Source organism: Acanthochromis polyacanthus, chromosome 22 (assembly GCF_021347895.1).
Source record: "Acanthochromis polyacanthus isolate Apoly-LR-REF ecotype Palm Island chromosome 22, KAUST_Apoly_ChrSc, whole genome shotgun sequence".
Classification (NCBI taxonomy): Eukaryota; Metazoa; Chordata; class Actinopteri; family Pomacentridae; genus Acanthochromis; species Acanthochromis polyacanthus.
In genome coordinates this window covers 10,805,422-10,821,448 of record NC_067134.1, presented here as the reverse complement: position 1 = coordinate 10,821,448, position 16,027 = coordinate 10,805,422, and the positions used below count along the sequence as shown (strand labels likewise).

The window sequence follows — 16,027 nt, the reverse complement described above, 5'->3', positions numbered from 1 at the left end:
TGAAAGTGGCAACTTCTCCAAACTAAAAGTTGAACGCCGTGCAGAGGCCCTCCTCCCCGACGAGAAGCCGCGTTTTCCCTGCAGTAAACCAGACAGAAAACAAAGGAAGGAAGGAAGGGAGACAAACAAGGCGATCCCTAACGAAGCTGCAGGGAGGAGAGGCGATAATTCACCGACACCCACACCTTCTCTGAAGCAGCTTCCTGCTCCTTTCAGAATGAGGGTGATGGCTGCGCTCGGCACATCCCTCCCACGCTGCTTAGCGGCTGGCTTCCGCCCACCGCCAGCGGAGCCGCCCACCTCCGGCCGTTGCCCCGGCAACACATCATCATCATCATCAGTGACTTGCACCGGAGGAGGAGGAGGGAGGGGAGGGGAGGGGTGGCCGGCGGAGCGGGGCTGCCACTGCGAGCAGCAAAGCGGCGTGGGCGTTCATGAGCCGAGCCTTTCTCCAGAGAAAATCTGTCTACATGCGCGTGAGGGAGGGAGGCTGAAGGGGGAGGATGATGGGAGGTTTGCGAAAAAGGACCTGCGTCAGAGTGAGTCATCAGCCGGTTTCACAATGTGTTGATGTGACGCTGATGCAAATGGCCTGAGCAGGGATTCATCTGAAGCTCCTCTGAAGGCAGCAGACCTCCTCTACCTGCATGACGCAGCACATTTGCAGCTTTGCTCAAAGGCTCCGTGGAAGCAGCAGCAGCAGCAGGATTCAAACCTGCACTTAGAGCTTCAGCTCCTCCCTGCAGCCAGAAGCCAAATATATAATCCAGCAAAACATGATTATCACTAAATGATAGTGTTGCTCAGAGCAGCTTGTTATTACAGGAGAAGCTTTCTGCCCCATTAGTCACTTCACTGTGACCTCTGTGCTACTTCTGTTGGTCATGCTAACATGCTAATGCTGCTAACAAAACAAAAACATATAAAAAGGGCACCAAAAAAATCCAGTACAGTGGAAAATAACAGTCTCACAAAAATAAGATTGTATCAGCCCTCTAAGCTTCATTATTTCACAAATATAATTATACATAATTTCAAATATATATTAAAAATGTAAACATTTTTGAAAATCAGCCTTCTAAGCTTAATTACCTAATAATTATAATTATTTATAACTTTGAAATATTTTTGAAAAAAGCATATATAAGCATATATGTCGTTTAAACCAGTCCTCTAAAGTTAATTACTTATTATATATGATTTCAAAATAGATTTTAAAAATGCATCGATATTTTTTAATAATCAGTGATTCCAAACTCAATTATTTCATAATTGTAATTCCATATAATTTTTAAAATATATTTAAAAGTTTACATAACTTTAAAAAATCAATCATCTAAATATAATTTATTATATATCATTTAAATATATTTTTAAAAATGTATGCATTTTTAAAAATCAGTTATCTAAACTTAATTATTTAATAATTATAATTACACAGAATTTTTAAAATATTTTAAAGACATACTTTTAAAAAAAATCAGTCTTCTCAACTTAATTTTTTAATAATTATAATTACATACTGTATACTTCTTAAATTATATTTTTAAAATATGTATATTTGTTAAATCAGTCTTCTCAACTTGATCACTTAATTAATAATTAGAATAATATATGATTCAAAAATATATTTTAAAAATGCATACATGTTTTTTAAATCAGTCATCTAAACTTTGATTCATAATTTTAGTTATATATTAGTTTTTAAATATATTTTAAAAACCACCTTTTTAAAAAAACTGTCTTCTGAATATAATTATTTAATATTTATAATTACATGTAATTTTAAAATTATATTTAAAAAATATATATTTTAAATCAGTTGTCTAAATTATTAAAATTATTTAATAATTATAATTATATATAATTTTAAAAAATATTTCAAAAATGCATTTTTTTAATTCAGCCTTCTAAAGTTAATTATAATTCTATATCATTTGAAATTATATTTTAAAAATGTATGTATTTCTTTTTAAATCAGTCTCCTCAACTTAATTATTTAATAATTATAATTACATATAATTTCCAAATATATTTAAAAAAATGAATAAATATTTTTTAAATCAGTCTTCTCAATTTAATTATTTCATAATTCTAATTATATATAATTTTAAAATATATTTGCTGACATCAAATGTACACAAAAATGGTGGCAGAAAACAACTATTTTTGATTGAAGGTGTAAAATTACATATTTTATACAATTTATTTTGCTAAAATTAATTTGTAATAGCTGTTAGCTTGTAACTGATAACTGTTGTCCATGTAGAGTCGTAGAATAGTTGGAAGAGTTAATAATTAGCAGTAACTGTGGTCTGTTCTCTTTGCTCAGTGTGTTGCATAACATTTCCTTTGTAGGTTCGACTTTAAAGCACCGAACACAATAAAGTCGGGAAAGAAATTTGCAATTCGGGGAGGAGCAAGATTTTTCTTTTCCTCTGCACAAAAAGAATAAAAATCCTAAAACTGATGTGATTTTTGCTGCAGACTGACACCAAACATCCATGATCCTCGTGTGACAGAAATCAGAACACCCCACAATAGAGTTCAAAAAAATAAAGTTTAATGTTTATGTGCTGTATAACAAATAAAATATATTAGTGTTTAAAAAACAGGTGCATAACTAGGTGAAGCCTAATCTATCACTTTACAATAAACAGTGAGGAGAACGGTGAGACGGCGGGTCAGACATGCGCTGTTCTCTGACAAACCCACCAGTACCGGAACCGCCCAGGACCAGGTCTGAACAACCACCTCCAGTCCTCAAACCTCATCGTGGAATTTGGCGGAAAGAACACTCTGAGAAGCGGGACGACACAAACATCTTCTGTTCCCGGACGTACAGTTACTGAGCACACAATAATGGATCCACAGAGAATGCAAATAGACTTATTACTTACATAAATATTGCATTGGTCTCTCTGAGTGAGACTAGACTATCTGCAGGACCAAATTGTCGGGACGTTTCTATCACCTCGGACCAAACAGACGTATTTACACAATGTGGCGAACACGGAAAAACACAGTGAACACTTATTTGTTATGCATCTACCTCTAAACAGCAAAAAACACATTTGAAATCTGCACTGGAGGCCATCACAGGTGGATTAAACACTGTTAGGAGCTAAGGCTAACAACATTAGCATCATGTAAAGCAGGTTTTTTATACACCAGACACTTTCACACGCTTGTATTTTTTTTTCCTCAATGACATTTAAGATTTCAGATTTTTTCTCTTTTTTTTGCTCTACATACATAAACACTTGTATTGACACCAAAAAATCTACAGCAAAGTTACACTCGACGAAGGAAAACCCTGGTTGAGAGATTAGGCTAGCACTATTTGTTATCACGTATTTACAGACCTGCTTCCACCGAGAGCAGCGACAAACAGGAGTTTTTATCTGCAGCTGATGTCGGGAAGTTGCGAACCTGCAAGCTTTTAACATTTCACCGCACACAAGCCTCTTTGCTCCTGAACTATTCCCCGCTTGCAGATGCGCGGGTTCGCCTCAACAGCGGCGTTTTGCTAAATTACAAAGTGAAATGAACCAATCAGCTCGGCCTCCAGCCAAAACCATCCCGCCAAGACGGACGACAGAGGTTCCACAACAGCTCCTATACATCCTCTTCTTAAATTACCTCCCATAAATATACACAAGACAAGAGCGAGGAGGGCGGGATTAATCCCAACTCGCCTGTTTTTTGTTCTTTTTTTAAAATTTTATTTCCCATTTGAAGTGAAACGACAAAAAAAAAAGAAGTGAACATAAGAACCTGCTACGGGGGGCTGCATCTTAACTCTCCCTACAGTACGGACGCTTTTTTAATTTTCAGTTACAGTACAAAACGCAGAAGTTAGATTTTGGGAGGGACGGAGGCTCAGAAGATGTCTGGAGAGAAACGACCACGAGAAGCAAAGAAACGCTGCTGAACGTTCAAACTTCACCGATAATTACAGGGGGTCCTCGGTTTACGACGTACGGTGTTTCGTTACGTCAGAACTCGTTACGTGGAACTAGTTGGTGAGCTGAGTGGATGAATACATCGTCATGTGGCGCTATAAGACGGCTTTGTTTACATTTGCCAGTTGTACGTCACCTTGGATTGTGCCACATCTGCTAACTTTTTGCCCTTCATCATGGCTCCAAAGCATAAGTTAGACTCTTCTGATGCTTCAAAGAAAAAGAAAGCCGTCTTCATGGAAGTGAAATCCGATATAAACGCTTGGAACAGGGCAAACAGCGATGTCATGATGCACGTTGCGGCCTTGTTTGCATTTTTACTAGAGTTTTGACTTAGAACGAAAATCGATTTATGTCGCGCTTTAGGAACGGAACTCCCACCCAAGTCGAGGACCCCTGTAGTTGTTTGGTCGATTAAACAGTGAAAAAATGTTGATCGGTGTTTCCCTAAACTCCAAAATATTCAGTGTATTTTACTCAGATGGAAAGAAGCTGGCAAATATCAAAGGCTTTGGGCTTTTCTTTCTCAAACAACCCAAAACAATGAATTAATTGGTCAACTATTCATTGCTTTTTGGAAAAACTTAGTAGCGCAGACAGACGAACTGCTTTGTGACGGGTTAAGACTTGAGTTTGTACAGTGACTAAAGCTGTCTTTCACATTCATGTGGCGCCAGAATAATCTGAAAAATGAGTCATGAACTGGTAAAAATTAGTGAAAGACCTCTAAAACTGCACTTGCCGAGATGTTGACCTCAAATGTGCAGCAAAAAGTAAGTAATGGTGCAATAAATATGTCTTGCATATCATTTATTTTGCTAAAATCCATTTGTCATATGGAATCAGGTTGTAACTTTTAAGTTTTATTTCCTAAAAACAACCCAAAACAATAAATTAATTGGACGTCTTGTCACTACTCATTGCAGCAGCATGTAAATTAGTGAGAAAAGTTACGTTTCTGCCATTTCTATCTTAAAATTTGACACCACTTTCTAATGTTTCTCTAATAAATGACATACATTTGTAACTAATAACAGATCGATCACATGATACGGTGACAGTAGCCGTGTTACTTCCTGTGCACATGTTTCTTGGAGCTAAATGCTAGTTTTAGCATCCTAACAAGGTCACTGACAATTTTAAGAAACAGGTAAAGTTTGCCATCATGCTAATTATTAGTAATCAACACAAAGAAGAGCCCTCTGAACCCCAAAACCTGCAGAGAGGTTGGAAAGCAGGTTCGTCAAATTAACTCTATTTTAGAGCCAGAAGCTTAAAGTTGAGATATTTCATCAAAACCGTTCTTTATTTGTCATTTAAATTCAGTGGAGCTCTGCTTTCATAGAGGTGCAAGACTTTAAATATGAGACCACAGGGAAGAAAACTGGAAAAAAAAGAAAGTGCTCTGGGTTCAGAGGGTTCAATGTAATATACATTTAATTAAACAAGCAGAATTTACTTTGTAAATAACATGAATGATGCTTCTTGCAATTAAAACATGCACACGATGATTAATTGCATCTCTATCTGTGTATTTATAAGTATCCCATTGGAAAAAGTTGACGTAAATCTAATATTTACTTCACATGACTGATCGGTTGTTTCTGCTTCTAGAGAACAAAGATCTCCCCAGTCCACTCCTGTAGACGCCAACATGACTCGGTTCACCCTCAAGGTTTTGTTTCCAGGTCATGACCTCTACTTCTTCTTCTTCTACGTAGTCTACACTGCCACCTTCTGCTTATTAACCACATTTTCTTTTATTTGCGAAATGGCAAAAGTTTGCTTCAAGTACAGTCCTTTAGAAACACGGCTACTGTCTGCATAAAGTCTGGTGCCAATCCTTTTAGTAAATATGGTCAATTATAATAATCACCCAAAACTCTTCTCTGGACACACATGGACCAAACTGGTGATCCGACCAACATTACCACCACTATAAATAAAATAAATAAAAATATTAAGAAAAAAACCCACTGGATACTTGAAATATTTAGTTTTTTTCACACCGATATCAGCAGGTTAAGGAGGCCTTGAAGTACGTGGTAGCGGTGTAAAGTGTCACCATTTCCCCCAATGTTCTGCTTTTCCATTTCTGAATCTGCGCATGAGTTAAGATTCAGCCCCGGCGCCGCAGCCCGCGACCCGGCTGTCCGAAGAAAGCAACACAAACAACAGCCAGGGCAGGCGGAGGTAAAGAGTACACACAAGTCTGCAACAGATCACTTTAAATTACACGTACAGCCAACGTGTACAGTTAATCAACAGACAAAGACCTGCAGAGCACTAAGCTTCTCCACATGCTCTCTAGGTGCTTTGGCAAATACCTTTAAAAATAAAGAAAAACCAAAAACAAAACTAAAAATAAATGCTATTCATGAGGCAACGTTGGTTGTTAAGGCTCTACTGTGGCTGTGCTTGCTTAGTATCTATTGACGGGTAATAACTGCATACTGTCAAGTGTGAGTAGAATGAACTGGGGGTGGGTACAAGGGAGAGTCGGGGGGGTGAGGCGAGGTGGGAGGCACTATGTGGAGTCTTCTGGCTCTGACTTGATGGTCTTCTTCTCTGCGTTGCTGGACGCTCGCTGCGACGTCCCGTTTTCTGAAGATAAAGAAGGATACGATACAATCAGATCAACACCCATTTAGCGCTGTAAACGCTCTGATTCTTTCTTATTGAGCATCAAAAAGTTGACTCCAAATTACTAATCTCCGTAATTAACAGTGTCGTGGGGTCTTAGCGATAATATTTCTAAAAGTTAAGGTTAGAGTCGTCGCAATGTTATTATTTTAGTTATTCTGTTTCAGGCAAGGAAGCTAACTCGGAAAAATGCTAGTCGACATATAGGAACCAATGACGAAAAAATTAGCCTTGTCATTGCTGAATTTTACCAAGTTTAATAGCAGATTTTACATCTCTAAAGCAGGTGAATCAGGAAGGTTCAGGTTAGTTCAGGTTCTCAAACATATAAGTGACTGTCAACTGCGTAAAAGTATTGAGAAACTCTATAATTCTGTATAATGTGGCTAGAGGAAGCATGTTGATTGAAAAAAGCTGCAGACCAAGTATAGAGCCTTGAGGAACACCACAATTAAATCAGGCAAAATTTATGTGATTTAAGATTAAGTTCCATAATTTCTAATACCGCTGGGTCGTAGCTACGGCATTTTTTTATTTACTTTTTTTATTTCAGTTTACCAAGCGAAGTGTGAAGCTGGTAGTATTGGAAACAAGTTTTGTGAAATATTTTACATCTCTGAAGCAGGTAAACAGATTTTCTAGATCATTGAAGTTCTAAAAAACATAAGTGAGTGTCGTCTGCGCAAAAGTGTTGGGAGATGCTATGAGTCTGTATAATGCAGCAGATCAAGTATAGAGCCTTGAGGAACACCACAAATATATTTTATAAAACCATAGGAGCTTAGCAATATTCTTCATTTAAAATTGAGCTCTAATGCATTTTCAAAACTCGACACTTGCTTTATTCTAAAGCATTTTGTAACTTGTTCTGCTAAGGTGTGATACAAATAAAGGTAGAATTATTATTGTTGTTATCATTATCAATTTTACCAACCTGTTGCTGGTGTTTTGGTCTCCTCTGTGGTGTTGTTGTTGTTGTTATTGTTGTTGTTGTGGTTGTGATGGCGCTTCAGCTCATTGGCTAGCTGCTTGCCCAATGGGAGCTCACCTTCCTGCATGCTCTGACTGACCACCCGCAAATTGATTGGCCGTTCATCTGGAAGAAACAGAGATTGTTTTTGTTTGATTAATTAATTTAAAATAATTAAAAGAAAATAATTATAGTACAAACAACAAACTGCATTTATACAGCACTTTTCTTAACAAAGATACAAAGGGCTAAACATCATCAAAACAACTGAAAAGGCTAATAGTGTTAATTAAAATGAGTAAAAAATATGATTTTAAAGATGGATTTCAAATGAACGTGCCACAGTTTCAGCCTTTAATGGCAAAGGCCTGGTCTGCTTTGTTCACAAAAGAATCACCAATCTGACCTGGAACATAAGAGGCGACCATGCGTTCAAATAATTCATTTAATACGTTAAAAAGTAGTTAATAGAATTTAAAAATCAAAATTTTTCTTCTGGGGGGAGGGGTGCAAAGTAACTGAAGCATGCTAGTAGAAGTATTGGGACCAATGACATAAATATTAGACATAAAAGCTGGTGTCAGCGTAAAAGTGTTGTGAAATACAATGATTCTGTGCAAGAAAGAAATGACATGTTTACTGAAAACAGCAGAGGACCAAGTATAAAACCTTGAGGTACACCACAATTAAAGCATAAAAGACGTACAGTTCCCATTTTTAGACATCAAATCTAAAAGCATGAGGACAGAGCAGTAAAACCTACAACATTAAAAGCCTTCAGGACGGCTGTGTCTGTGCTATAAAACCTGACTATAAAACATACTATTGAACTACACTATTAACAACCCAATACAAATTCACAGTGCACCGACAGTCAGATTTAAGTGAAGTGAACCCAGCTGGATTGAAGCAAACATCAGCCCAGATGTTGATGTAAGACCGGCTTTGTTTCACATGTTCAATATTCCCAAAGGCATCAAAATGTGTGCAAAGCTGCTGATCCCTTGTGTTTGTGTTTTATTCCCTCCAAGAGACAGAAAGAAACAAAGAAGCTGTATTTTCTTCACCAGTGGACCGTTTTCAGCTTCAGACTCTCAGTTATTCTGGATTTCACTGGATGTTTGTTCATCTGCTCTCCAGTGTGCTGCTTTTTAATATCATCTTGGTTTTAATCACATGTCAAAGGTGAAGAAATCTGATTATTTATGACTGAAACATAATGCGGCCGAGTGGCTCAATTAAAAACTAATGATGTTAGGAGAGAGGAACAGCTTCATTCTCTGCACTATTGACTTTGTGTGTCTGCTGCTTGAGCTAAAGTGTTGATTTAATGGCAGGTCTACACTAAAAAAAATTTAAAAAAATGGAGAACTTTAATTTAAAAAAGCGTAAAAACCATATGTAAATAATGTCAAATCTCAGTAAAATAACTATGTTTTTGCTGTTATAAATACAGAAAAAGTAGTGTAATTTTATAGCCAAACTCTGTGAAAGAATGAAATAGAATTTATAAAAATACAGATTTTTGATGTGAACATTATTTACAGTTTTGGTGTGTTTTTATTTCTTTTTTTTTTAAACCTGTAATTTGATCTGTATTTGAATATATCAGTGAAAAATCTGTGAATAACAGTTAAAAAAATATAAAATTTACCATTTTTCAATCCTTAATATATCGAATTTTTGTTTCAAATTACAGCAAACATCTGTAAAATAATATTTTTGGAGATTTAAATACACTAAAACTGTAATTTCATGGTATAATTTTGTAACATTACAGATTTTTGATATGGACATTATTTACATTTTATTTATTTTTAAAGTTAACGTGTAAATTGGTAATAGATTTTAGAATACAATAATAGATTTTACTAGTTCACTAATATCTGTAATTTAACAAAAACAAAAAATGGCTAAATAAAAGTAAATTGTTGAAAAAAAATACAGTTTAAAATGGCTAAAAGCGAATAGGATGGTAAGACAAACAGCCAAAAACTTCACTAATGTTTGCATTTCTACCTAACTGGAGAACTGGTGTATTTAGGTTTCTCAACTTCTGATTTCTCAAGCCAGGATGTTATTTACATTAGAATGAATGAACATAAGAGCATCTTTCCTTGGATATTTTCCTTTTCTTGGCAGAACGAAGGTGGATTTGCATCAAAGTTTAGCGTAAATTTTAAACCAACTTTCCAGGAAATCTGCAAAAACGGTGCAGAAATGTGCATTTTTGTTGAAAATACAGGGTTTTCTGACTGAGAATGCAGCTGTGTGGGGCAGAAGTTTACCTTATTTGATAGAGATCTTATATTTCCTGTTATTTCTGACCATTTCATGAACAAAAATGCAGATTTTGATTGATTCGGCGCTACACAAATGAACAAAAACGGCTATTTTTGTTCTCAGTTCTTATCGTTTTGGTCAAAAACCTCTGTGGGGAACGTCAAAAAGAAAAAAAAAACATGATTGCTGTCACCAGAGTGGCTTACTCATTTATTCTGCATTAAAACACTGCGTTAGAAGACGACAGCTTTCTGCTGAGCGAAACAACATTCAAGACTTTTTATGGTTTCAGTAAAAACTAGTGGATTGAAATGTGATTAGATTCTTAGGACAGTTAATGTTTTATTTCGGTGCAAGAAATAAAACGAATGCAAGGAAGCAATAAAAAAGAAAAAAAGGAGAAGAAAGGCAAAGAATAAAATAGAAAGCTGTGGGGAGAGAAATGTCGAGACGGGCCGGGAAGACGAGAAGGAGGAGAGAAGAAATGACAAATGACAGAGGGGAAGAAGAGGACAAGAGGAAGAAGAAAGCAGAGAAGAAGAGGGGGAGGACAGAGAGAGGTAAACAGAGACTGGGAGAGAGAGAGAGAGAGAGACGCCCCCCTCCAGGCAACTGGCTGGAGGTAAACAGGCGTGGGCGTGATAATTACAGGTGCATTGTGGGATTTGTGGGAACAGCGATATAATGAGCTGTCGTGAGTGGGTGAGGGAGGAAAAGGATGAAAATGAGATGAGGCCCGGAGGAGAAGTAAGATCCTGAATAATGATGCATCTTCTTCTTCTTCCCCCCCTCAGTGTTTGAGAAGTCAGAAAAAAAAAGAAAAAGGTGACAGCTTCCACGGCTGGGTGTGGAAAATCACCACCTATAGGTGTTGTTTCCAACCACACAGCCGCATCCTGTGGCAGAGATGACATGAAATAAGTCTTCAAATTCGCCTGAAACACTCCAAGAGTCAAATCGAGTTAAAGTCAATCTGTGGAGCCCAAAGACCAACAATTATGCTCCAGACTGCAGCAACATCTGGATGTTTTCTCCTGACAGGACACCGGGGGCAGCAGAGAGTCGACTACAACTCAAAAAAAGATGCAAAGAAATTCTCGGAGAAATCAAACAAATATTAAAATCAATCAGCTATTATAAGAATTTTTTTTTCTTCTGTTGATCAGTGACAAGATAAAGCAATATTAGGCCACATCTGGATGTTTTCTACTAACTGGACACCGGGGGCAGCAGAGAGTCAACTATAACCAGCAAATAATGCTAAATAACTCACGGGCAAGCCAAACAACTGTGACAAATTGGCATAACGCCTGACTAACAGCTAATGTCCCCCTCAATCAGTGGCGTTAATTCTGCCAGCTACATTTCCGAAACCCTCAGATCTAGAATTAAAGCATAACCAAAACTAAGTTGCTTTTGTCAGGCCAGCTGACCAATCAGAGCAGACTGGACTTTTCAAGAGGGGGGAAAACGGAGCTTTTCAGAATGAAGAGGTGCCGCAGAAATGTACAATGTGAGAAAAACAATGTGAATTTGCACATTAGGCATACAAACATTCTGTAGTAAACTGTAAAACATGAAATTATGAACCTGTAAATGTGGAGAATATGGGCTCTTTAAGGTTTGTTTTTGATTCTTTTAAGACATTTAGAGCGAAACTTGACTGATATTTACTACAGCCATGAACACGACTGACTTCTTGTGTGAGACGTCGCTAAAAAAAAGCGTGAAACTTGAATCTGAAGGGATTTCTTAATACATATTTAATTAGAGAGAAAGCTTTAACTGAGGGGAAAAAGGTACTACTTTCCCGAAAGCATTCGAATCAAATCCACGGATCTTTATGGGACATTTACGGTTTGAAAGGACAATCAGGACTTTGCTATTTAACCTACTTTCTTGCCATTTCACAAACACTCGACTGACTCAGAGGGTGTGTCGCTGACAAATCTTGGCTGCAGCGTCTGATAAGTTGGTAGAGCGTGAGGCTGGTTGGTGATCTGAGTGCTGCAGTGATGCAGATTCTTTCTTCTATTCATGCTCTGCCCACAGAGCAAGGTTATACCTGGTTTCTCGTGGTATTTTTAGTCCACACACCGGGTGACTGTGGAGTCTTTATCCCTTTACGCCGTGACTAATGTGTAGCTATAGTAACCTCAGCTGTTGGGTTTTCTCATTTGCATCTTGAATATTCCAGACCCAGCGCTGGTGTTTCTCCTCCTACCTTGGTTGGCGTCGGCGGCGGCCCCGTTGGTGTTCTGGGCGTCGTTGAGGTACTTTAAGGCGGCGGGGGGATCCTCCAGTCCAGAGCCTGGAGTCGCTCCTGGACGGCGGCGTCTTGCAGGATCTCCATCTGCCTCGCCAGCAGACGCTCCAGCTGCATCTAACAGACAAAAAACACAAGAAAGACCAGGATTTAAAGTGTCCTGCTTTTGTTTTTGTGCATGTAAACACCACATCCTGATTTTAGGAACCTGAAGGCTGAACTACGAAGCAAGCAAACCAAAAATCTCAGTCAGATCTAACAGGTGCTTTTCAGCTTTCTTTGTCAACTCAGATTTTCTGCTTCAGACTGTGTTCACATAAAAGTGGATGTTTTAGGGGTTATGTGACTCTTCTCCTGCACAAAACGGACCTGTCATGTTCAGCTGCTGATGAAAACAATGAGGAAAATAAAACATTATTACTGATACTGTAAACGATGCGACAGGAGTGCTGCTAGAAAACCAGTTTCTTCCCATTCCAAGACTTCATTTTCTGGATTTTCTCATGCGAATTCACTTATTGTCAACAAATCCAATGAAAAAATCAACTATTTGTCCTTCTCTTAGTACCTTGACCTTTGAAATAATAGTTTGATAAAAGAGAAAAGAGGCTGTTGTCAACTAAAGATAAAATAAATGCCTCCCTTTTCTTTAAACGTAAAAGAATCCAATGAACTTTGGTGCAAGAAACAACAGCAAGAGCTTGTTTAGGAGGATTTCTCACCGCTCCAACACTTCATTTTTGATTTTCTACATTTTCTCATGCACAGTTACAGTCAAATATCAACAAAACAAAGATATTTGCTGCCTTGTAAACACCTGAAATGAGAGAAGTTTCATTCTTGACCTTCAAAATAGCAGCAAGAAGACATTTTGACATCTAAAATGATGTCAAAACTTGAATGAAACAATAGGAAGTGTTCATTTTGGAGGATTTTTTCTCATTCTAAGACTTCCTTTTCTAGATTTTCTCATGCACAGCTGCACTTACTGTCAACAAATCCAATAAAAAAAGACCAAATCAACTATTTGTCTGTCTCCTAGTGTCTTGACAAAAGAGAAAAGAGGCTGTTGTCAACAAAAGGTGACAAAATGGAAAAGAAACTTGCTGCTGCTCTTATTTTTTCCAATAATTTGTTGTATTATATTTAAGTTTTCCTTGCATATAAAGCTACAACCCCACAAGGAATTCTAATGCACCTGTACAAACGGCAATGAAACTATTCTGCTCTAAACAGCTGCAGCTTTTTAAACAAGCAGACAAGTTGAAATTAGTTGGGAACTATTTTCAGCGGCGGATGCATCACATTTGTTATTGTCTAAAGGGTTGATGGAAAAAAGTGAATATTTTTGATCTACAGGAGACTTGACTCAGCCTGCATGAATAAATGAACTACAACAGTTGACAAATTCAACACGTGATGACGTTTAGAGTGTAAATGAACTTTAAAATGTGAAGAAAAAAAGGATTCTGTGCATAGAGGCCTATCTTCTCCTGTCACAACAACAACAAACCCCAAAACTCACTTAAAAATTCCCCAGATACCAGCGTGAGAAACTGTGGAAACACAACGAGTCAGCAGATTTTCAGCTTTCAGACAGTTGGGACAGAATTTTAGGGCTTTTATAAATAAAAACCAGGCCTTTTTCTGGCTGAAAAATACAATTTAAACCCTAATTATAACACACAGCGATGACTATCATATGTACTACTGTTCAAAACTTTGAGTTCTCTTAGAAATGTCCTTATGTTTGAAAAAAAAGCATTTTTTTCCAGTGAAGATGACATTAAATGAATGATAAATCCTGTGTAGACATAGTTAATGTGGTAAATGACTATTCTAGGTGGAAATCTTTAATGGAATATCTCTATAGGGGTACAGAGGAACATTTCCAGCAACCATCACTCCTGTGTTCTAATGCTACATTGTGTTAGCTAATGGTGTTGAAAGACTCATTGATGGTTAGAAAACCCTTGTGCAGTTATGTTAGCACATGGATAAAAGTGAGGGTTTCATGGAAAACATGGAATTGTCTGTAGTGTACGTAGAAACTAAAGTCAGAAGAAGCACAATGCTCTCAGTGTTTGGCTTTGTGTGTTTTTACACTTTAAATGTGACATTTCAAACCAACTTAGACAAGCTGAACGGCAGAAAAACGTCCGTAACAAACAAACAAGAGCCGAGGGATAAAACCTGCAGCCCTGTTTGCTCATTGTCACTCCGTGCGTCACTGTCACTGTAAATTACTATACGACCAGCTTTACATCCCCGCCAGGCCTCCGGCGCTAACGCAGCCATGAAATCTCTTCGTCTTCTGAATGCCGGAAATCACATCAGCGCTGACAAGTGGAACTGCAGCCTGAACGTACAGCAGACGCATGTTCACGCAGCCAGTCGACATGTTTCCTGGCTAATGAGTGATCACAAAGCTCCCCTCCTACACCGTGGCTCTAATTAGGAACAAGCCGGAGCAGCATGGAAACCAATAAAGAGCATTACTGGGATCAGACTGGATCCTGCTGCCGCAAACATCTGCTGACACGGAAATCTGCTGCTCAGGATCCTTTCAACCTGCAGCCGAGACACTGTGGCTCACCTCTGATGTGCAGATTTACTCCTGGTAACAGAACTTCAACATGTGCTGCCACCAGGACTGAGCTGCTCCCACAATGATGCTGATTTACAGTCAAACACCAACTGAACGACGTTTGTTGCTAAGCTAACATCTGAAATGTAAAAGGTTTCATACTTGACCTTCCAATGATAGCAAGAAGCCATTTTTGACAACTAAAATTATGCAAAATGTCACCTCTTCTTAAAGAAACTGGAAATATCAATGAACTTTGGTGCAAGAAACAATAACAAGTGTTCATTTTGGAGGATTTCTTATAATTCTAAGATTAGATTTTCTAGATTTTCTCATGCATAGCTGCACGTACACACAACAAATCCTAAAAAAAAGACCAAATCCACAGTTTGTCCATCTCTTAGTACCTTCACCTTGGAAATAGTAGTTTGACAAAAGAGAAAAGAGGCTGCTGTCAACTAAAGATGACGTAAAACGTCTCCCTTTTCTTAAAACATGAAAGAATCCAATGAACTTTGGTGCAAGAACCAACAACAAGAGCTTGTTTGGGAGGATTTCTCACCACTCCAATACTTCATTTTTAAATTTTCTGCATTTTGTCATGTATCACTACACTTATTATTTAAAAAATGAGACACGGTAGATCAAGAAAATAAATGGAGTTTGACTCAGAAACAGTGAACAGAGCAGCAAGTTGTTGAAGTTACATTCAGCATGGTGAAACATCTTTCCACAGATGATGAGCAGAGACTCAAAACTGGACTAAAACTTTTCAAAAATGACTAAAGTTGTCCATAATGACCGAAAATTTGTCCTTTTAAACAGATTTCGAGTCAAGATTAAAAAATTTTTGAGAGTTTTTGAGCTATTTTAGATCATTTTTGGGTCGTTTTTGACTAGTTTTACACTATTCTGGCCACATTTCAAATTATTTTTGGACAATTTTAGACTAAATAGACAATTAAACGTACTTGAGCAGTAGTATAAACACAAAACGATCAAAACGAGAAATGAATTAAGACATAAAACACATTAGATCAATAAAGAAGATGCAGCATTGATTAAAAACAGTGAACAGAGCAGTAAGTTGGTTGAAGATACATGCAGCATGGTGAAACGTCTTTCTACAACTGATGAGTAGAGACTCAAAATTTGTACAAAATGACTCAAATTGTCCATAAAGACAGAAAATCTGTCATTTAAAAGATATTTTAAATACATTTTAAGCAATTTTGGAGCGTTTTTGAGTCATTTTAGACCATTTCTGAGTCGCTTTTGACTAGTTTTATGCTATTTTAGTCACATTTTAAATG

At 37.5% G+C, this 16,027-nt stretch overlaps 1 protein-coding gene across 1 annotated transcript in view; it reads right to left on the bottom strand.

The window, feature by feature from the left end:
* Positions 1-2,541: 2,541 nt before the first annotated feature.
* The window catches only part of nab1b (NGFI-A binding protein 1b (EGR1 binding protein 1)), a 30,211-nt gene continuing 16,725 nt past the window's right edge, over positions 2,542-16,027 (bottom strand). Inside the window, 4 exon segments of the mRNA XM_051942305.1 lie at positions 2,542-6,569; positions 7,543-7,704; positions 12,086-12,142; positions 12,145-12,244. Of these exon segments, the coding sequence (XP_051798265.1) occupies positions 6,493-6,569; positions 7,543-7,704; positions 12,086-12,142; positions 12,145-12,244 (396 nt within the window). The 3' untranslated portion in view covers positions 2,542-6,492.